At 43.5% G+C, this 24016-nt stretch overlaps 1 protein-coding gene across 1 annotated transcript; it reads left to right on the plus strand.

Annotated features, from left to right (window-relative positions):
• The first annotated feature begins 714 nt into the window (after window positions 1-714).
• Window positions 715-17541, plus strand: LOC133139534 (scavenger receptor cysteine-rich type 1 protein M160-like). Its single transcript, XM_061259106.1, has 14 exons — window positions 715-742; window positions 850-1164; window positions 1727-1819; window positions 3958-4161; window positions 4466-4687; window positions 6070-6387; window positions 6752-7057; window positions 7336-7485; window positions 8991-9116; window positions 10541-10756; window positions 11243-11485; window positions 12380-12451; window positions 17129-17260; window positions 17408-17541. The coding sequence occupies exons 1-14, from the start codon at window positions 715-717 to the stop codon at window positions 17539-17541; spliced, it is 2559 nt and encodes an 852-aa protein (XP_061115090.1).
• Window positions 17542-24016: the final 6475 nt, after the last annotated feature.

Raw genomic sequence — 24016 nt, forward strand, 5'->3', positions numbered from 1 at the left:
TTGACTCTTTTACTCGTAAATCTGAATGATTCATGAATAAATGAAAAACTCTGGACTGAACTGAATAAAGTTCTCAATTCATCTCAAACTACCTAAAAAAAGCATTTACCATAAATGTATAAATGGGGCGGGGGGTTGCCCTGTGGTTTAACGTTGTAAGCGTTTGTGTGGTGGGATTGCGTTGGTGTGATCTTGCTGACAGCATCTATAGCGGTGGTGAGAGAGCATCATGCATCAGCCCTCACTGCAGTGATAAGAGATTGAAGTTTCAGCAGGATGTGGTTCACGCTTTTCGCCATGCGAACGATATATGTTCAAGATTACGCTCAGTTTCCATCGACTGCGTTCAAAGCGGGCTGTCACCCATTTTGTGCGTGTGAAAGCATGCCAGCTATAGCCGTGAAAAGCAATGCTGCGTTTGATTTAATCAAACACAGCAGAGGACCTCTGTCCTCTCTGGCAGCAGGAGAGAGGAAATGGTGTGCCCTGCATCAGACCTATCGGTTGTGGAAACCTCACTGATCTTCATCTCAGTGCATATTTCACCATATCATCTCCATATCCTCCATTTCCCATTGCTTGTGTGTGCATGCATGTAAATGATAAATGGTTGGCATTTATATAGCGCCTTTACCCAAAGTGCTGTACAATTGATGCTTCTCATTCACCTGTTCATACACACTCACACTCACACACCAATGCCGATTGGCTGCCATGCAAGGCACCGACCTTGCAGGAGCAAGTGGGGGTTGGGCGTCTTGTTCCGGGACACTTCGACACCCCCATGGCGGGATCGAACTGGTAACCCTCCGACTGCAATTATTATTATTATTATTATTTTTTGTTCAGGGGAGGACCGGCTTCGGCTGCAGGGAGGGGTGGGGCCATGCGTGGGGAGGCTGGAGGTCTTCCACGGTGAACGGTGGGGCGTGGTTTGCAACCACAAATGGCGGAAGGCCAACGAGGAGGTGGTCTGCAGGAGTTTGGGCTGCGGCACCCCCCAGAGCTCCCACACGGACCACACCCTCCCCAACCTGCCCCATAATGTCTGGATGAACGAGGTGAACTGCACCGGGTCAGAGCGCCACCTGTGGGACTGCCCTTTCCCCGGCTGGGGGGTCAACAAATGCCCCACGTCACATCACGTCTACGTCCAGTGCTCCGGTACGAGAACTAGAATGGGTCCATCGCCCAGATTAATGGTGCTCAACATCGGAGCACTTCATGGGAGGGACCATACACGCACATCTGAAACCAAAATTCTTCCCCTGTTCAGTTTTGATGTACACTATGATCATTTTATTAGGTACTCCTGTATACCAGATGATTAATGCAAACAGCCAATTGTGTGATAGGAACTAAAAGCATGCGGTCATGGTCAAGAAGTTCAGTCATTTGTTTGACCAAACGTCAGAAGTCTAAAAATTAAGTCAAATACCTAATACCTAACATTCTTGATGTGAAATTAATTGTAAATTCAGTGGGATGTTGCCTGTGCTCACTGTGCTAGACTCTGTGCTAGACTGTAGCTGTGCTCACTGTGCTAGACTCTGTGCCTGTGCTCACTGTAGCTGTGCTCACTGTGCTAGACTGTAGCTGTGCTAGACTCTGTGCCTGTGCTCACTGTGCTAGACTGTAGCTGTGCTCACTGTGCTAGACTGTAGCTGTGCTCACTGTGCTAGGCTCTTCCATCTCAGCATGTGGCTGTTCTCTCTTCTTTTTCCAGAAACGGTTTCTTTAAGTTTGACGTTTGGCTGTGCCGGTGCTGTTCAGTACACCACGTCAAAAGGGAAGAGCGCTGTGTGCCTTGCAGCCTGGGGTAAACACTGACACACGCTAATCACTTCAACAGAGACCAAACAATTACTTTCATTAACCGCTGTATTTCTGCTTTTGATGATAGTGAGACGGGTGCGTGGGGGTTGGACCCAAAATGCACGACTCAGAAACAATAGTAAAATAAAGTCCCGTTAGGAGTCCCAGGAGCGTCCCAGGAGCGTAGTCAACACAAGCAAAGTCCATACACGAAGATCCAGCCAAACAAATACAAAACAAACAAAAAGCACGGTGCCGAGGGAAGAGGCAATCTCGTAGTCGGTAGGCGTGCAGGGAGGTCCGGTAGCAGGAGAGCTGTCAGCGGGGCAGATGAACAGGCGGACGGCAGGCAGAGGCGTAGTCGTGGGCGAAGCGGGAGTCGAAACCATGAAACAATCAGCGGGGCAAAAGTACAAAAACGGTAGGCGGGGACGTAGTCAAGAAACAAAACGAAGGTCACAAAACAGAAATCAATAATCGATGGTCGGTAAACAGGCGTGGATCGTAACGTGTAATCAAACAGTAAATAATGCTCAAGAGTTGCGTGGTAAACAGAGGCAGACAATTTCGCAGTGAACAGTTGCGCGACTGGGCTATAAATGCAGGTGTAGACAGGTGTAGACAATTGGTTAGAGCGTAGCAAGGAAATGGAAAACATGTGCGATGGATGACAAGTTTAACAAGGAGATTAGTAATCGTTAGTAATAAACCTATCCTGCCCTAGCATTAGTAAATTAGTAAATGACATGCATGAGAAACGTAAGGTAACATGAACACATGATTAGTCTTGTTAGTTTCTACCCAATCCTGATCTAGCGTTAGTAGTTTTAGTAAATAGACAAATAGAAACACTAGGGGAGTGAAGGACAGAACGAGAGAGAGAGAGAGAGAGAGAAAAGGCGGAACGCAAGGTTTGCGGAAAAACATGTAAAAGTGTATGCATAACAACGACCAGTTAACGTAACAATAAACATGCATCGAAACATAACACAAAGCGAAACTAAGACGATAATCACTCAACATAACCAGGTAATATAATCGTAACGAAACATAACTAGACATGACGAGAAAAATAAATCGTAACAAGAAATAAACTAAACAACATGACGAACCTAGACTAACATAATACATGATAAGACACTACGTGACTAAGACAACATGAATAAACATAAAACATGGCGAGACAGACCTGAAACGTGACAGATAGCTTTCGATATGGTTACAGAATTAAGGCTCTTCAATATTGATGATTATAAATGTGTGTGGGACCAATGAATACTGTGTTTCAGTAGAAAATAACCCTTTGATCATTCATTTTATGATTATTATTGATTAAAACAGAACTGAATTGAGAAGCAAAACAAAGCTGCCAATGTATTGAAAACCAAGGGGATTTATGGTATATCTTTTGTTTAATTGACGCTTAGATGACCATGTCAATAACCAAAATGTTTCAGAATTTTACTGATGCACTAGTATACTAAGACTAGTATACACTCTCAGGAGAAAGGGTTCCAAAAGGCTCCTCTGTCTTCATAGAGGAACCCTATCTAGTTCAAGGGATCTTTTTCAGGCAAAAATATTTAGTCTTAGGGCACTTTCACACTTTTAGTAAATGGTTGGCATTTATATAGCGCCTTTATCCAAAGCGCTGTACAATTGATGCTTCTCATTCACCCAGCAACCCTCCAACTGCCAGATGACTGCTCTTACTGCCTGAGCCATGTCGCCCCTATTTTTCACACCTACAGTAGAGTACAGTACAGAACCACAGAGGGTGTAGGGCAAACGCTGTGTTGGGTGCCTTATTTCTCTGAGGGTGTAGGGCAAACGCTGTGTTGGGTGCATTATTTATCTGAGGGTGAAGGGCAAACGCTGTGTTGGGTGCATTATTTCTCTGAGGGTGTAGGGCAAACGCTGTGTTGGGTGCCTTATTTCTCTGAGGGTGTAGGGCAAACGCTGTGTTGGGTGCATTATTTCTCTGAGGGTGAAGGGCAAATGCTGTGTTGGGTGCATTATTTCTCTGAGGGTGTAGGGGAAATGCTGTGTTGGGTGCCTTATTTCTCTGAGGGTGAAGGGCAAACGCTGTGTTGGGTGCATTATTTCTCTGAGGGTGTAGGGGAAATGCTGTGTTGGGTGCAGGTACAAAAGAGGCGAACGTGGTGTGCAGAGAGCTGAAGTGTGGCGAGTCTGTGGGAGAGCTACTGCCTGGGACATACCGAGCCCTGGGGCGCCCACTCATCAGCACCCTGAGCTGCACCGGGGACGAGAACTTTCTCTGGCAGTGTGTCACCCAGTTTGGGTCCGGACAAGAGTGCACTCACCCTGTTGGTGTAATCTGCTCCAGTAAGACCTGTGGCCGTTTCTCCCTCTTCCCTCTTTCTTCTCCATTTAACTTCATTGTAAAAATGAAGAAAAGACTTTGGGGAATCTACTGTGAAAATACTTGGGTGGTAGGGCAGAAAAACCCAAAGTACTGAACTATGTTTTTATTATTTTTATTTTATTTTATTTATTTTTATTTTTTTACTTCACTGGTTCTTTTGGGGGGGTTCAGAACTGGAATTTGCCCAATCTTCCCACTGTCTTCCCACTCTCTGTGTTTGTGAAAAGCAAATAGAATAGATTTGATTTTGAACCCAATTGACAGATCACACCGCAGTGCGTGTCACTGGAGACTCAAACCGCTGCACTGGGAGGCTGGAGGTTGAGGTCCCCAGGGTCCTCGACCCCGGGTTCATCGACCCCGGGTTCATCGGCAACCGGGTCACCTGGGAACCCGTGTGCAATACCAGCTTTAAGCTGCCTAACGCCTGGGAGCTCTGTTCACGTCTGCGATGCGGCGACAGCGGAAGTCTGGAGCCTAGGACCTGTAATGGGACAGAACACATTCATCTCACCTGTTCAGGTATAGCGGGACAGAACACATTCATCTCACCTGTTCAGGTATAGCGGGACAGAACACATTCATCTCACCTGTTCAGGTATAGCGGGACAGAACATATTAATCTCACCTGTTCAGGTATAGCGGGACAGAACACATTCATCTCACCTGTTCAGGTATAGCGGGACAGAACATATTAATCTCACCTGTTCAGGTACAGGGGGACAGAACACATTAATCTCACCTGCTCAGGTATAGCGGGACAGAACACATTAATCTCACCTGCTCAGGTATAGCGGGACAGAACACATTCATCTCACCTGTTCAGGTATAGCGGGACAGAACATATTAATCTCACCTGCTCAGGTACAGCAGCGCAGGTTTTTCATCACAAATGAAAATCCCTCAAATCCCTGTTGGTCTTACAGACTGCATATGCTCTCAAAATGGATGCATTGATATTCAACACACTTTTTGTGTTCCTGCTTTTGTGTTCCTTTCAACATATTTTGTGTCAAAGTTAACATATATACAATTAATGTGTTTCAAAGGGGGACACTAATACAAAAGTAACACAAAATGTGTTGTCCTTAACTAGACATGAAACATAAAGATTTAAAAAAGACCTGTCGTGTTAACAAGTTTTCAGTGTGTGTTCATGACTTGCACAACTCTGGTCCTGAAGTGCCACAGATGTTGGTTTTTGCCCCATCAAAACCCAGAACTACATACCTGTTAATTATGTGTAATGGACACAGGTCACCATGTGCTGGAGGAACTCAATGTTTCACCATCCATCCATCCATTATCTAAACCCGCTTATCCTGAATAGGGTCGCTGGAGCCTATCCCAGCGTACATTGGGCGAAAGGCAGGAATACACCCTGGACAGGTCACCAGTCCATCGCAGGGCACACACACCATTCACTCACACACTCATACCCACGGGCAATTTAGACTCTCCAATCAGCCTAACCTACATGTCTTTGGACTGTGGGAGGAAACCAGAATACCTGGAGGAAACCCACGCAAACACGGGGAGAACATGCAAACTCCGCACAGAGAGGCCCCGGCCGACCGGGATTCAAACCCAGGACCTCCTTGCTGTGAGGCGGCAGTGCTACCCACTGCACCATCCGTGCCGCCCCAGTATTTCACCAGTCAACCTTATTCAGACTCATGCTCTAAGTGATCCATCAAACTCTTGCAAACAGGCTCAGATGGAACAAAATCCGGAAAGACCTCTGCCTGCCCATGTTTTACATAAAGATTACATGTCAGAATATCTGGATGAGCAGGAAGATGTTGGACCAAAGGTATTACAATTTACAAAACTGAATACTGTGTTTTTTTTCTTCTTTTTCTGTGCAGACACTGTCCAAATCGCGCTGTTGGACAGTAAAGGGAGAGAGAGTAGCTGTTTCGGGGTGGTACATGTTAAAAGAAACGGCACATATGAGCCAGTGTGCGGCGACAACTGGGAAATACGGAAATACAGGAATAGGGCGGTGATCTGCAAGGAGCTGGGCTGTGGAGAGGATCTGGGCGTACCCAACCAAGGCAGGAGGAAAGCGGTGGATGGACGGTTGAGTCGAGTGCAGTGCCGAGGCTCAGAGCCCAGTCTGTGGCACTGCTTGGCCGGCTATGATGAAATCCACAAGTGCCAAGAGGCCTATGTGATGTGTACTGGTGAGCACTGCCACTGCCTTTTTTCATTATTATTTTGAGGTGCTTCCTCATTATGGCTTTTACGGCTCATTATGGCTTCCTTATGCAATGCGTAAATACGCACACTCAAACAAGTGCACGGTTGTCTTTATTTCACCTCCTTATGCAATGCTTTTGCAAGACTGACAGTGTATGTGGTATACTACCAATAGGTTTGTGATTCAGATTCAAGTGCTCCACCGTAGCATCTATTCAGGGGCAAAGGAGCCTTTAGTCCGGGGGTTTACGAACGCTCGTGTGAATAGCCTGGGGCCAAGGATAGCCCAGGGCAGAATGTAGTGCAGTGTGAAAAGGTTTACATGCTATGTGCTTTTTGTGGCTGCAGGCAGCATGAAACTGCAGCTTGTCGATGGTGTGGGAAGATGTTCGGGCAGAGTGCAGGTTTTGTATGAGGGTGAAGTGAAGAGTGTGAAACAGGAGGGATGGACAACAGCAAGCTTGGACACTTTGTGTGGAGAGATTAAATGCGGCAAAATTTTCAAGAATGGTAATGACCTCTTCAGTAATGGGAATGCACCGATATTGGACTTTTCATGTTCAAGAACATTCCAATCACTTCGTGAGTGTATTAATCGTCAACCATTCCAATCTCCTGGGAGAAGACAAGATAGTTTGAAAGTGATCTGTACAGGTATGTTAATGTTTAATTACCGTTTTTGGTTTGACCAAAGTCTTCTGCAATTTGGTAACCTGTATTTGCTTGTCCAAGGATAGTACTTGTATTGTTTGGACTGATTGCTTGGCAGAATAACTTGATTTCAATTTGATGAGTTAAAGAGAAATGTACTCTGAACTTGCACTGTTCCCAGGTGCTAAACCTCTGTGCTGATTTAGTAGTGGTGACCAGTTATTGACAGGCTGAAACCATAATTTTCCTCCTCCTCCTCCTCCTCTCTCTTTCTTATAAAGAGGACAAAATGCTGTACCTACTTGGAGACTCTCCCTGTTCTGGGATAGTAGGGATTGAAAATGTGGGGAAAAATTACCGGCTGATGGGACCGCCGGAGACCTGGAAAAACGACACTGCCACCGTGGTGTGTCGACAAACGCAATGCGGAAGTGCCCTTTCCTTAACAACCATTCCCAACACCATCGAACAGGGTGAAATGTGGAAGAGCACGTACAATTGTTCCTCAAATGAGACGACTCTGTTTGACTGCGCCCCCATGGCTGAGGGAAATAGCAGTGAAATGGCATTTGTTAGCTGTTCAGGTACTGCCACTTTTTTGTTTTGCTCCCCTTTGAATACTATTGATCACAGCATGTGTTAGCTTGAAGCCTAAACAACCTGAACCATTATTGAAAATTAAATGGACTGTCTGGGGAAAAACATACTTTTGAATTAAAATCAAAACAACAATAAAAATGTATTCATGAGAAGTGTGTACATTTAATCGGAGCTGCAACTAGATAAGCAAATTGCATTGTCTTGACAATCAAAATGCTGATTATGATGGAATATGAAATGTGAGGTAATGATTTCACACATTCCAATAAGGTTCATGAATTGGCATTGACTAAGATGGCTGTTAATCGTAAATTAACGAAATTAACTTTTCATTAACTAATGGATTTGTTGACTACATGCATATTTACACATTAACAAACCATAGGACACACGTACAATATAATTCATTGACCATTAATAAATAGGCTTTTCATGTAAATTGGCATTGACTAATGTACTTAACATGACTCTCTGATGTATGAATGCATTAACAAAGCTGTACAGATCAACTTCCCACGACTTGGTTACCTTATTGTAACGTGTTACCTGATTTTGGTTTTGGCCGCACAGGGACTAAATCAGTACGTTTGGAGCAGCACTGCCGGGGACAGCTGTATGTCTGTGTTGGGGACTCTTGTGGGGGGGTTTGTGAAGATGTGTGGACACCGCGACTCTCGGAGATAGTTTGCCAGGACCTGGGGTGTGGAAATGCTCTACATATGGACCCAACAAAGTCGAGCCCAGGGACTGGGCCGACCATTCAAACGATGTTCAAAAGTGTACACTGCGTTGAAACTGTAACAAGTTTGACCCAGTGCCATTTTATACTCAACACTGACGAAGCTTGCCAACAGAATCCTGTGAATCTTTTATGTTCAGGTAAACTTTACTACATAAGACTATGAAAAAGATGTATTGTCATGTATTCTTTTCAAAATATGGTCACACTTTACAATATGGTACGATGAATTGAACTAATGTAGTTAACTAACTACTACTGAGGTTGATCCGCATAGCTATGTTAATGAATTGATCATTAATCATTAATTAATCAACTACATTTAGTTATTGCTGTTATATTGGAATGAAAGTCAGTTAATTTTTTATTTCATGTATGAATAAATGTACAAATACTTTAGTTGTTTACAAGTGCATTAACTAATGAAAAGTAAATTTTTTAGTCAAAGTATTTGTTCGTGATTAATTCATGTTAACGACTACATTAGTTAATGCTGATTCATAAACGTTATTGTAAAGTGTGACCAAAAATTTTTTTTTTTCTATGAAGTAGTGAGCTTTGTGTTTTTTATATATATATATATATATATATTTGCAGGCAGCATTCAGGCAAAACTTTTAGACCCACGGGAGCGGTGTGCTGGGAACGTGGAGCTTTTTTTGGGGCAATGGTACCCCGTTTGCAAAGAGGCTCTGGCCGAGGACAACATCCGCGCAGCAATCTGTAATGAGAGGGGCTGCAGCTCCAATTCAACCTTTAATACTGCCCTCTACCAACCGATATCCGCAAGAGGAATATCAGGCATCCAGTGTGCAGGGAAAACTTTAAAGGAGTGTCAAATCACTGCTATGCCTGGAGACTGCACCCCTGGGCGTCTGCAGTGCTCTGGTACGTTTCTGTCGAATAGTTTCCAATACCACTGTGCTCTGGTACGTTTCTGTATGATCGTTTCCAACACCTCTGTGCTTTCCCTTTGACTCTTTCCACTGCATGCCTCATGCATAATAAAAAATAAATAAAAATTCTGCTGGTAAAATGATTAATAGTGTGCTGCACGTAGGAATCTAAATGGAAATACAGTAAGCGATGGTTTCTAACCCGCTTAGGGAGGTCAGTTTTGCATCTTGCGCCCTGCCACCACCGCTAGCTTCCCCGGTGGATAACCCTGCTCTGCTTCCTTCAGGGTGGATAACCCCGCTCTGCTTCCTTCAGGGTGGATAACCCCGCTCTGCTTCCTTCAGGGTGGATAACCCCGCTCTGCTTCCTTCAGGGTGAATAACCCCGCTCTGCTTCCTTCCTCAGTGGATAACCCCGCTCTGCTTCCTTCAGGGTGGATAATCCCGCTCTGCTTCCTTCAGGGTGGATAACTCCGCTCTGCTTCCTTCAGGTTGGATAACCCCGCTCTGCTTCCTTCAGGGTGAATAACCCCGCTCTGCTTCCTTCAGGGTGGATAACCCCGCTCTGCTTCCTTCAGGGTGGATAACCCCGCTCTGCTTCCTTCAGGGTGGATAACCCCGCTCTGCGACCTTCAGGGTGGATAACCCCGCTCTGCTTCCTTCCTCAGTGGATAACCCCACTCTGCTTCCTTCCTCAGTGGATAACCCCGCTCTGCTTCCTTCAGGGTGAATAACCCCGCTCTGCTTCCTTCAGGGTGGATAACCCCGCTCTGCTTCCTTCAGGGTGGATAACCCCGCTCTGCGACCTTCAGGGTGGATAACCCCGCTCTGCTTCCTTCCTCAGTGGATAACCCCGCTCTGCTTCCTTCCTCAGTGGATAACCCCGCTCTGCTTCCTTCAGGGTGGATAACCCCGCTCTGCTTCCTTCAGGGTGGATAACCCCGCTCTGCGACCTTCAGGGTGGATAACCCCGCTCTGCTTCCTTCCTCAGTGGATAACCCCGCTCTGCTTCCTTCCTCAGTGGATAACCCCGCTCTGCTTCCTTCAGGGTGGATAACCCCGCTCTGCTTCCTTCAGGGTGGATAACCCCGCTCTGCTTCCTTCAGGGTGGATAACCCCGCTCTGCTTCCTTCAGGGTGGATAACCCCGCTCTGCTTCCTTCAGGGTGGATAACCCCGCTCTGCTTCCTTCAGGGTGGATAACCCCGCTCTGCTTCCTTCAGGGTGGATAACCCCGCTCTGCTTCCTTCAGGGTGGGCGCGCATGTTGCTGGGTGATGGCAGTCCATGTAAGGGGAGAGTCTTTGTCCTGAGTGAGGATGGAGATCAGTCTGCAGTGTCCATGAAGAACTGGGGTGCCCAGGAGAGTAAGGTGCTGTGCAGGTACCTGCGGTGCGGAGACTTCGCCCACCACATGGGGAAAATGAGCCAGCTTCAGAACTGGTGGAGAGAGAGCTACCGCTGCCTGGGTAATGAAACTAGCATCTGGGACTGTGCCACCACAAATGCAACCACATCAAGGCCTAAGAAGGAACAACTCCACATTGAATGCGAAGGTAACGTCACAGGGCTAAAACCGCACTGTTCCGGCTACCGGCCTGCGATGGAATCGATCTTCTGGTCCATCTGGAATTAGGGGACAGTCTGTTGTTGGTGCCAAGCTGGCACATCAACTGGACATGGTCTTGCCAACACGGTTGCCATTTAATTAAAGTAGTTTTTCATAAAAATGATATCATCCGTCATGTGGCCAGCTTGACTATCTCCAAACCAGCTGGACCCAGTGTGTGTTCACCATTGTTAGTTTAGAATGTATCGTCATACAATTCAACTCCACTTTAACATTTAAAGTTCATACTTCAGAGTATGGTCCCATCATGATGCCTTCATAATCTGTGCAACGTCTTCTTCAGACTCCCACACTGTGACACTCTCACAGTCCTGTTCTGGGCAAGTGGAGATGAAGATCAATGGAAGTGGAGGAGGCGTATGTGGACAGCACTGGGGAGATAGAGAATCCAGAGTCGTTTGCCAGGATCTGCACTGCAGTCAGCCAATCTCTCACAAGATTGACCAGCACCCGGGGATTCAAAGTGAAATAAACTACGTGTCCTGCAGCGGCAATGAGTCAAAACTCTGGCAGTGCGGGACCAAAAGTGAAGTGTGTGATGCTGGATTAGTCTCTGTCACTTGTGCAGGTGAGGTTTAGTAATGTCTCTGTCACTTGTACAGGTGAGGTTTGGTAATGTCTCTGTCACGTGTACAGGTGAGGTTTGGTAAGGTCTCTATCACTTGTGCAGGTGAGGTTTGGTAATGTCTCTATCACTTGTACAGGTGAGGTTTGGTAATGTCTCTGTCACTTGTACAGGTGAGGTGTGGTAATGTCTCTGTCACTTGTACAGGTGAGGTTTGGTAATGTCTCTGTCACTTGTACAGGTGAGGTTTGGTAATGTCTCTGTCACTTGTACAGGTGAGGTTTGGTAATGTCTCTGTCACTTGTGCAGGTGAGGTGTGGTAATGTATTCCTCCAAAAACATATCTGCAAATGTGAGTGCACAGATGTGCCTGCCAATTAATATAGAAAAAAGTTTCCAGACCTTTGACAGATATGCAAATGAAATGATTTGAATTAAAAAATAGTTTCTGAAGCTTGACTAACCTTATCTGCTATATTTAATCTGGTCTTCTTGGTTGGCTCAATTGCAACTGGCAAGATCAATCAATCACAGAAACGTATTTTAATCTCAAACAGTTATATACTGTATTTGATTCAGGTCTGGTCCTCTAGTTTCCACTGCCATTTACACAAATAAACACTGTCATAATTAACAGCTATTGTATCAGTTTGTTTACTTTGTTTCATATGTTAAACATGTGTCATGTCCATATTTGAGGTATTATGCCAAATAACCCATTTAATGGGTCTTTGGTTCACAAAGTTCGAAAACCTCTGCTATATACAACATAAGTGTTTACAGAACACAGGCAGGCAGTTGGCAAATGGATTTAGAACAGATCAGACATCGTTACACTGTAGACCTTTTGCTTTGTTTACTTGGTTTCATACTGTGCTTTTTGTTTGTCTGTTTCAGATAGTGTTCAATTCAACCTGACCGAAACATGTGGGGGAGAAGTACAAATTTACTTTTGGGGTCACTGGGAGAGTGTGTGCCCCCTGCGGTCCCCAACATCCATGGAAGCACAGTTGATCTGCGCACATCTAGGATGCGGTGATGCCATTCCTTTTGGAGAGTTGATGGGGAAATCTAAAAACATGAGAGTCTCTCTTTCGTGTACGGGCTCTGAGAAGTACATCAGACACTGTGTCAAGCCCTCATCTTGTACCTCACAGAAGCCTGCTTTTGTCCACTGTCAAAGTACGTAAACACTTATTCTCAACCAATTCCAGCCACATTACAACAATAAAATATTTATTTTTGGGCAGTTTTTTCCCCACTGTTAAAAAAATTATTTGTGGGATGCAATCTGTATGTATTGAGGTGCTGACCTCAGGTTATTACATTACATTACAAGGCATAGCTAATACAAAAAAAACAACAATATCTATACAACTATATAAGTGCCATTACAGTCTATGGCATGTATAAGGCTAATCATGGTGGTGAGTTAGGGAAGGAAAGGTGTAGCCTGAAGAGATGAGTCTTCAGTCTGCACTTGAAAGAGGTCAGAGACTCTGCCTTTCTGACATCCACCGGGAGGTCATTCTACCACCGTGGGACCAGGACAGACAGCAGTCGTGAGCGTGAAGTGCAGTTGTGGCGAGAGGGAGGCACCAGACGGCACGAAGTGGCAGAACGGAGGGGTCTTGCTGGTGTATAGGTCTCTATAAGTGATTGAATATATACAGGGGCTGATCCCTTAACTGCCTAATATGCGAGCACCAAAGTTTTAAATTTGATGCGAGCCATAACAGGCAGCCAGTGGAGGTTGCTGAGCAGGGTACCCCATGTGAATGTCTGGGAACATTGAATACCAGACGGGCTGCAGCATTCTGGATCAGTTGTAGGGATCTGATGGCAGATGCTGGAAGGCCAGCCAGCAGAGAATTGCAGTAGTCCAGGTGGGACAGGACCATCGCTTGGACAAGGATTATACACACAGAAAAGCTTGTAAATGTACCTGCTCTTGTTATAGCCAAAATTACATGTAGAAATGACTAGACTGAATTGCCTACTAGAGGTTCTAGACTGAATTTCAGTTCTAGAGGTTTTAGGAAACTACAGTGCAATGCCTTTAAACCAAATGTACTGTGCGTGTAAATCTGGGGCTTCTCAGGTAACCGTGTGTGAAAATAGATTTTTTTCTTTTTTTTTTTTCTAACAAGCTGCTGAATAAGTGTTACTGAATGATCTTAAGACGAGAACTGCAAGTACAATGTCACTTTCTTGTTAAAACATTTTTTTAGAGTATGCCGTGCCTAGTGTGGTGCCTGTGGACATGACTGCAGTTATTTCTCTGGGCATCTTCCTGGTTCTGGCTCCTGCACTGATCATTTGGCTGATCTTTTGGCTGAGGACACGTGGGTGTGAAAGTAAAAATTCCAGTTTTTTTTTTGTGCTCGCAAAAATCGTCTTTTGAATAAATAGTTATATTAAGCTGTGACATGATTTATTAAAATGGTCTAAAACTGACTGTCACTTACATAAGAGAAGCTCATCATACAATATGTTTTATCACCAGCAGAGGGCAGCCTGCAAATAGTTTATACAGCAGGATATTATGGGTGTTGCTTTAGAACTTAAAACGGTTTGCATTAGTGGTTTCTTTATAAACCATGGACATACGGCATGTGTTTAACATGTCTGATTCAATTAATGAAAATAGGTACAGTAAAATATATATTTTTTAAAATGCTATGGTAGCTCATTTTGGAATATTCCGAGGAATATGCGATCGTGTAATGCCTTATTAAATGTACATATACTGTGTGTAATATGGATAACAGTAAATGTGATAGAATCAAGCTACATGCTATTTACCACTCTCCTCTCTCTGCTCTCTCTATCTCTCTCTATCTCTCTCTCTCTCTCTCTCTCTCTCTCTCAGGAAAAAGGCATGTTAAGACGAGTAAGTCTGTCTTTGAGAGTGGTGCTATGATGATGAAATGTCAGATCTAGGAATGAAAAACAAATTTATGCTGGAGTTACATTTTACATTTACATTTGTGTCATTTGGCAGACGCTTTTAATCCAAAGCGATTTACAAGTGCATAGGTTCTTCCACAAGTTAAATCATCGAATCCATAACTAGTAAAATACAGACAGTCATCATAAGTGCAAATTTCTATTTATTTATTTAGGGTTAGGGTTAGTCAAGAGGGATATCGGGGGGAGGGGGGGAGGACTAAGGTGTAGTCTGAAAAGGTGTGTTTTTAGTCTGCGTCGGAATATGGGGAGGGGTTCTGCTGTCCTGACAGAATAATCTGGGAAAATTAAGGGGTCAAAGTAAAAGTCCTGCCATCTGTTTCTTCCACCAATAAACACTCATATAATCTGCCAGTTGATAAATTCTACCTCCTGGCTGAAGAATTGTGCTAATTAACAAATCCAGGAGATTAGAACAAAATACTTGCTGAAACTGGATTTTTCCACCTCTGTGTGTGGTTTATTACACATTCATTCAAGCCATTCATAGCTGCAGCCCTCCGTTGGTACACAGTGACTTCAAAAAATCAAGAATGAATGTATTGTCATTGGGGTTTGTTTTACATTTGTACATTTGTACATTTCTGGCAGGCGAGGTTACTAATTTTAGAAGTTTCCTGGGAAAGAATGGCTTTCATGTTGCACTTGGGTATATCTGGGCTTGAATGAAGATTCAACCGTGGACCAATTTGTGTGCGATGACCTTTTTGTGCCACATGTTGAGACAGCATGTGTAAATTCTCAAATACAATCCCATGAACAAATAATTGTAGCCATTTGATTTAATGTGATTTTGCTTGGCTGTTTATCTGGTCTGTTTCTTCCTGTTAGGAGATGTGTCCACAGATGGTCTAGAGCTGTCCAATCGTGTCCTCCCACAAGGCAGGTTGTATTGTGTTTATGGTAAATGGTAAATGGTTGGCATTCAAATAGCTCCTTTATCCAACGTGCTGCAATGCCGATTGGCTGCCATGCAAGGTACCAACCAGCTCGTCAGGAGCATTTTGGGGTTCAGGTGTTTTGCTCAGGGACACTTGGACTCACCCAGGATGGAATCGAACTGGCAACCCTCCAACTGCCAGGCGACTGCTCTTCTGAACCAATGTCGCCCCCTTTGTGGGTTCTTGCCTTTTAAAAACTCTACAGTAAACTCCAGCCTTTTGTGTCATCTATTGACTTTAGAATCAGTCAGTCTAGGCAAAGTGTAACAGTGATACCTCACTGTATCAGCTGAGTGGTCCTTAAATATAATATAATAACATTATTAAAACTATTTCAATAAATGTATTAAACATGCTCAGGTCGCCTTCGTGATAGAAAGATAACTGTTATGTTGAGGATGGGCGAAGAGCCAGACACGACTAAAGGTAAACCCCTATAACACGCTGCCGTGTTCACCACAAAATCCCAGAAGAGAAAGGAACTGGGATGTACAAATACAAATGGGGAATACTCCCGGAACAGAAAATAACACGGATGAAAACTCTGTTCGAATCAGAAGATAAAGCCCAAAAACGGCTATGAGAAAATAAAACGACCCTTAAAAAACAGGGCGAATACCCAACCGAAATAAGTGTGTAAGTAGAGCACTGAAATCCCTGGACCGGGGATAAAATAAAAGTACAACCTAGCAAAAGACTAGGCACGAAAATAAAACCTTGAGTCGCAGCTCAGGAGAAAAACACAAACCAAAATACACTGTCCCTCTACCACCGGCTCACACCAGCACAAAGAAATTAAAGAGAACGAAAACAAAGAACCTATAGGCCGTGTCAGCCGTGAACACACACTAACAAACTGAACACCTTCCTTGCCTCTTTCTTTAACAAGTTCAGAAACCCAAACCAGCACATTACCTGACTCAACAATCTCTGAGTCTACCTTGTGCTTACCAGCTTTGCGCCAGAGCGAACAGTGGACACCAAAGCGTCGATCGATAGTCAGCACTGCCCTTAAATACTCTCACTAATGAGGGCCAAGTGAAAGCAATGAGCCCCCTGCCCCCTGGTGGCCCAAATCGGTCAATACACCATGACAATAACAGGGATAAATAATTATTTGTGCACATTTAGCTGATCCGTGTCAATAGGGGTGAAAGGGAATTATTCTCTTGAAGATGATTTTCGGTAACCCAAATGGAAGATGCTCAAATTTACTGTACTTTAATTTACTTAAATTGTTGGTTGCAACAATCAGGAATTATACTGCTGTTCTGAATGCCCACCAATGACCTGCCCAGGCCCCACCCTATAAGCTGTAGGTTCCTGGGTCCAACCACGCTTGTGGGGTACGCAACACTGTAGGAAATCTGACTCTTTAGAGCCCTGAATCGATTTAGTTTTGCCCCAGGAAAGATGCCCTCTAATGTTCCAGTGGGAATTTCACTCAATGAGCAGGTCTCGTTATGAGACAACTGGTTCATTTTAAATAACAAATAACTTAGTAAAAATGACACACAAAGTCCAATACACTGAGAAGATAACACAGTGTCTTTTTTACTGCCGATGTCTTAAACAGATTTCACAGCTAATGACTTATGGGCTGGTTTCCCAGACATAGATTAAGCCTCGTCCTTGACTAAAAACTGTTGAATGGAGATCTTCATTTCCGTATTACTTTTAGCCTAGGAAAGCAGCCCTGTATGACCTGCAGTGTTGTCATTTCCTGCTGCCTCAGTGCCTGAGAATGATTCGGACCATGGGCCCTCCTCTTCCTCTGAATATGAAGACATCGAGGCTGCCAATGCTGCTCAACTCCTGGAGGAGGAATTGACAACCCCCGAACTGAACAGGCTGAATGACATCAGTGGTAAAAAAAAAAAAAAAAAAAAGACATATTGCCATTGTCTAAATAATGTGCATACACATTAATATGAGAGTAAATAATATTTTGGGAGCGAACATCACATTTGACATGAGATTTTTCTGTTCTGTGAACATTCAGTCCGTGTCTCAGTCGGTGGGGGACAGGTGGAGTCTGAGGAGGACTATGATGATGTCATAACTGCTCCAGAGGAGGTGGCTTTGGTCGTCGAGCCTCAGTTGCCCCAGGACTCTGAGAGGGCAGCCGAATCGATCCAGACTTCCTGAAAAGCAGCCCAACCTGTGTGAGGAGTGGTTTCATTGTATCATTTTAAAGTCCAATTTAATCACCAGAAAATGTTCTTGTTCTTTAAATGGGTTTTTTTTTCTTCTAGTATTTCAATCAAGAATCACTGATAACTGTGCCTTTCTATCGTGCTCATTAAAGAAGTCAATATGAATAATATTACTATGATATATATGGAAATTGATATTGTTTTGTGCAGCCTCTGTATTGTCCCATCAGATGCACACATGAATGCTTTATGAACCATTTATTTCATGATTATGAAAATCATGTTCTTTCTCCTACAGCTGTGTGTGAAGGGTTGTCCGACTCAAGGAAGGCTTGTTTTTTAAGCAGATTTTGTTGTACATAAAAGACACACCTATGAACCCCCAACATTACGTTTTCCGAATCATGGGACCATGGGATTAATTCATGAAACATTCAAAGAAATTATAGTTAGTGCATGTAGTATATAATACACATGCAGAAATACGTGAAATTTGAACTTAACACACTTGGTTTCCAATAACAGTAGTTAAATATAGCCCCCAAATATGATTTAAAGAAATATGAGTCACAAAGAAATGTTAACATTTTTACATTTACATTTTAGTCATTTGGCAGACGCTTTTAATCCAAAGCGACTTACAAGTGCATAGGTTCTACCATAAGTCAAAGCATCACATCCAGAAACTAGCAAAATACACATGAAATGCTGTTCTAAACTTAGTTGTCATCAGAAGTGCATTTTTTTATTTTTTTTATTTTTTTGGGGGGGGGGGGTTAGACAAGGATAGGGATATCAGAAAGGAGGGGCAGGGGAAATCAGGAGGGAGGACTAAGGTAGAGTTTGAAAAGGTGGGTTTTGAGTCTGCGTCGAAATAGGGGGAGGGATTCTGCTGTTCTGACAGTGGTAGGCAAGTCATTCCACCACTGAGGAAACAGAACGGAAAACAGGTGTGAACGTGCAGCTCGACCGCCAGGTGCATGTAGAGAGGGAACCGTAAGGCGACCAGAGCTGGCAGACCGGAGTGGTCTAGCTGGGGAGTAGGGAGTGATCAGGGATTGTATGTATGGTGGGGCAGTCCCCTTAGCAGCCTGAAATGCCAACACTAGGGCCTTGAAACGGATGCGTGCGGCAATAGGAAGCCAGTGGAGGCCAATGAGGAGTGGGGTGACATGAGCCGACCTGGGCTGACTGGTGATCAGGCGGGCTGCAGCATTCTGGACCAGCTGGAGGGGCTTGGGGGCGCTGGGAGACCGGCTAGGAGGGAGGGAGACCGGCTAGGAGGGAATTGTTCGACAAGACAAGACAAGACAAGAATTGTTCGATACAGGCCTTAAAGATAGAGTTGGAAAAGGAAAAGAAAAAGATTATAGATGATTTTCTGTTTTCACACTTGGCTATAAACATTTAATACATTTTATTGTTTTTCAATCTATGTTACATTAATTTGTGGATGATGTTATGGTCCATACAAAGATATATACTCGTTAGTAAAGCAAATTACAATAATAAAACTAGCCATTAAAATGTTGTACCCGAAGGACACTTGGTACATATATTAATTATAATTTTTACAATTATAATTAATATACATTTATAATTACAAACAAGACCATCAGACTGTTTAGAAGTGTTAATTCTATTTTTGTTACATTAGCCATTATTCAATATAGCTATAGCTAGTGAATTACTATTGTTTATCTAGAAATATGTCTGGTTCAGAGTCTCTTTGGGTTTGAATGTTTGAGATTCATGGATCACTGTACGTCCTCTAATGCCTTGCTTATCATGAGTGTGTGCATGCTTGTGTTTTCTCTGATTTAGTGCATGATTTGCTTTGTTCAATTTTTCATTTTTTTCCTACATAATTCTAATATAGGTAATATGTGCATATACATTTTTATCGTCTACCCTAGAACAAATGAAGGTGAATGTACCATGTTTCAAACTTTCATTGACACTTATTTGAAGTGTACCATCATGAGATGTGATTCTGAAATAACAAAATAAACAATTTTAAAGAATATTAAGTAAGTAAATATCTTTTTTTGGATACACTGTGATACCGGTATGATACTCATATCCTTCCTCTCCTCTCTTCACAGTGAAATATTCAGTGTTAAATCTACTCTGAACCAAAGTATTTGACACGTATTATGCTGTTATTATATCATTATACTCTGTTATGAATCCCAAACATTTTACTATGTGGGCAAACGGAACACATTTCCCCATGAAGCATTGGGATACAAGCTGACCTCTTGTGCTCTGAAGCATGTGCACATATACCCTCTGGCCTTATGGAAATATGTTTAGGTGCACCCTAGGAAGGTTGATTTTTCACACTGCTAGGAGATTGCTTTGATGTTGTGCTTCAAACTGTATGTTATATACACTTCTATAGTTTGATCTACAGCACAAGAAGCCATTTACCACAATGCTTTTAACATGTTTGATTATTAAATTAATTCATTAGTAATGGGGTAGGAGGGGCAGTTTTTAAACAGATTGTGAGCTGCTGCTTGTGATTTTCAAGTTCTAATACTTCTCATCTTCCTCCCAAAACGTCTTTAGAATAGTGTCTTGTAAATTAAACATTTTCTTTGAAATGGCAAAACTTGTATCAGCCCTTTCATTACATTAATGGCATTTGGTAAACGCTCTTATCCAGAGCGACATACACTTCACTAGACTAAGCAGGAGACAATCCTCCCCTGGAGCAATAGGGTTAAAGGCCCAAAGACTGTGCGGATCTTATTGTGGCTACACCAGGGATCGAACCACCGACCTTGAGGGTCCTAGTCATTTACCTTAACCACTACGCTACAGGCCGCCCCTTCTGCATGAACAGCTGCCTTTTCCACGATTCTACATGGCCACAAGAGCAAATAATCTGCTCGCTGACATTTTGTAGCAGCTATACAAGACAAAACAAAGGGAAAAACCTGTGTCAAAAAATAAATGAAATCCTAAAACGAGTACAAAGCGTATCATGTTCACTACTAATTCTCGTAACAGACAGCCCGCATTGATATAAATGATCATTCCCTTCGCTGCAGGAAAAAAATGTGTCATCACACTTCAAAACAAGCGCTTGGCCTTTAAAGTCCGCAGGCCTGCACTAATCCCACAAGCCCGCGTGTCACGAAACACCCCAAATGGGCATGTAAAGGAAAAGAAATGGGGCGGACACATGGCCTGTTTTGGCAGGCGTCACTCAGAGTCACTAAGAGCCCTGCTCCTTGGATATGTCCAATGGGACTAATTTGTAAGTAGTGCCCCGCTGTATTATGTAAACACAAAGCCCCCAGCAGCCTGGCTGCCTCTGGATGGGCCCTGCTCAGGGACGGGACGGGACGGGCGCTTGAATGTGTGAGGGGCCAGGAGTAAAAATAGCCCTGTGTACATTCCCAAACGGGAGCGCGGCGGGGCGCTTTAGTTCTCCCTTCGGCCTTGTACTCCCAGGTGAGCATCCCCGCTTTCACAGAGGAATCCTGCTTCCTGAACGCCCTCTCGCTCACCTCGTATGGCATGCTTTAGCTCCAAATCACTTGTTTTACTCCATTTTCAATGTCATTTTCTCTATAGATAGTGTGATTTGCACACACATACTCAGTTTTCTCTATAGATAGTGTGATTTGCACACACATACTCAGTTTTCTCTATAGATAGTGTGATTTGCACACACATACTCAGTTTTCTCTATAGATAGTGTGATTTGCACACACATACTCAGTTTTCTCTATAGATAGTGTGATTCATACACACACACACAGTTTTCTCTATAGATAGTGTGATTCATACACACACACAGTTTTCTCTATAGATAGTGTGATGCATGCACACACACACACTCAGTTTTCTCTATAGATAGTGTGATTCATACACACACAGACTAAATGTTCTCTATAGATAACGTGATTCATACACACATACACACACACACACACACGCACACACACACTCAGTTTTCTCTACAGACAGTGTGTTGTGGTTACTGCGTGGCTGTTCACTACAAGCGGTAATACTGAGCATTGATGAATAAATAGCAGCTGTGTGAGAGGTGTTGAATGCTATCTGGGTTTACGCCTGGTGTGCTGCTCAATTTGTATCACTCTTGGGACAATGCAGTGGTGGTGATAGGTGAGAGACAAGCTATGTAAGCCGCTGTGAGTGCGGACCACTTAAGGGCCGCTGGCCTTCACTTCCAGCTCCGCAATCCCAAGACCCCCCCAACCACCCGCTTTTCCGTCCCCAAATACAACCTATCCATTGTGTAAAATTTCAATCACCTATTGATGTCACTTTATCATATAATTGAATTATGTTATAATAAATACCACTAGACAGGATTTGAGTTTGAGATTAGGCTGAAGATTAGGCTTATGTGACACTGAAGTCAGTGTCACATAAAATATAGTCTATAAATTTCTTGCCATTATTTTGCGTTTTATTTCCTTTCGCCAATGGTGAACTACAGAACTTTTCTTCTGTGATCTCAGCAACAGGGATACCATTGTTTCAGTTAATATATTTGATTGTAAACAAAAAAAATACATTGTCCAGAGCTACATTACTTCGGCAAGTTAACCGTAGAAATAACTGCCCTTCAGGGTGGTAAACTGCCGGCAGTTTTTTCCTCACAACTGACTTGTTCATAGGGTATTATCCCTCACATATGTATACACTGGCAGGTTCTTTTTTGTGTCCAGCAATTGTCAGAGCTTGTTCTGTCCTCATAAGATGAGAATGCTTTTAAACAACAGCCATCGAACAAAAACAAAAGAACATAAGACTGAGCCAGTATGAATCACCCCGAACACTTGAGTGACACCTGTTCTTAACCTCAGGCTTCTGACACTCAAACCGATGTTCTCAATACCCGATGCCCTCATGCTATTGTGTGAACTTGCTGCTGTTTGGCTTCGGTTCAGGCTTGAGTTGTGCCAAGACAAAATCGCAGCATTTTCTACCATCACCACAAACTTTTCCGCTCGTGTAATGAGGAGCCTTTGGGCGTGAAGACGGCTCAGCTGTGGTGATTTTCCATTGCAGCGATGCTGTATTAATAGGTTGGGGTCCCAGGGTAGATGTTTGAACAAGAGAGAACCATACTCTGGCTTCCTGTCCGAACTGCTGTGCGATGGCATCTGTTTGTCTGGAGCGACACTGAGACCCCAGAGGATGATGTAATGCAACGGAAGGTCAACAAATGACAATTTCCTCTATGTGCCCTTTCATTTGCACACAGGAGAGCTGGCAAATGGTGGGACAAAAGTGGTCCACTGTTAATCTGCTCCGTTTCTCATTTTTCCAGCTCATTCACATATTTTCATGTGAGCTTTAGTTTCCTGCACTTTGCTGGGCACTGTTTGGCAGTTATCTGCTGGATGAAAAATAATACTGATCACAAAACAGACATCTTACGGTTCTAAGGTGTTACACCAGAAAAAGAAACTGCTACAGGCACAGAAGCAAAAGGAATGACAATTCACTGTACATTATGCAACAGAGAAACATACGAAGATAGACCCGCAATGTATGCGGTGATCCTACTGTTTACCTTCCGCTAGACCCTCAATGTATGCTGTGATCCTAGCGTTTACCTTTGAAGGAGGTGCCTTGGACAAACCCTCTGTCCCAGTGTCGCTCATACCCAGGTACGCTTCTGGCCCCCTGATATAGGCACCAGCACCCACAGATTTTGGACTATCCACTAATTGTTAAATTATATGGACAAAAATGCTGTACGTTAGCTCCCAGCTTCAGAAGGACCTCCTGAAGGCCCTAACCAGGCCATTTGTGCCCTTATCTCTTCTCCAGCCTCCCCATCCCCAGTGGCTTATCAAACCCTAAACTACATCATAAACTTTGTATTTGTTTAAGAGTCATCTTCTCTCGCTGTTTGTATAGCTGTTCAGCTTTCAAGACAGTGGCTGAAGTCACTGAATACATCGTTCAATGTTTTAAAGGTCCAATTGTAATGTAGACTTACATTGCATTCACTTCCTGTATATCCAATGCTTGACTATTTATGTGTCTTTTGTCCATATACATGTTTTTGTAAACAAATAGCTCAATTTGTTTGCAAGCTATGGCTAATTTCAAGCTCAGGATTGCCCGGTTTGATTAGTTCATGCAGAGGCTTTGCCATCTTAGAAAAATGGGAATAAAGTCCCTCTGGTAGCTTACCAGACCCAAAAATGAATGTAGGGTTGCCTTACTTTCAGGCAAAAGTTTTGATCAGCACTTTTGGTGAAACTGTTCTTTGCATTATTTGGGCCCTTTTGGAGTTAACTTTCAGCCATTTGAGTCCTTCAGAAGCTACAAATGTCCATTCTGCAGTACACTGTGTTGCTGCTGCTCTGTGTCTGTAGCCAAAATCAGGCCATTAAGGTACTGGTTGAGTAGCTGGGGTGCGCTGAATTTCTGGATCACTTTTGCTACTCGCCTGTTGAAGATGGTTG

The sequence above is a fragment of the Conger conger genome, chromosome 10, assembly GCF_963514075.1.
Source record: "Conger conger chromosome 10, fConCon1.1, whole genome shotgun sequence".
Classification (NCBI taxonomy): Eukaryota; Metazoa; Chordata; class Actinopteri; order Anguilliformes; family Congridae; genus Conger; species Conger conger.

What these genes read in the sequence shown, in the direction of transcription:
- LOC133139534 (XM_061259106.1), top strand. Translation starts at nt 715, where the DNA reads ATGCAAGGCACCGACCTTGCAGGAGCAA. An exon ending in TTTGAAAGTGATCTGTACAG is followed by an intron (nt 7,058 to 7,335) that starts GTATGTTAATGT and finishes TTTCTTATAAAG; the next exon opens with AGGACAAAATGCTGTACCTA. An exon ending in AGAGAGCTACCGCTGCCTGG is followed by an intron (nt 10,757 to 11,242) that starts GTAATGAAACTA and finishes GTTCTGGGCAAG; the next exon opens with TGGAGATGAAGATCAATGGA.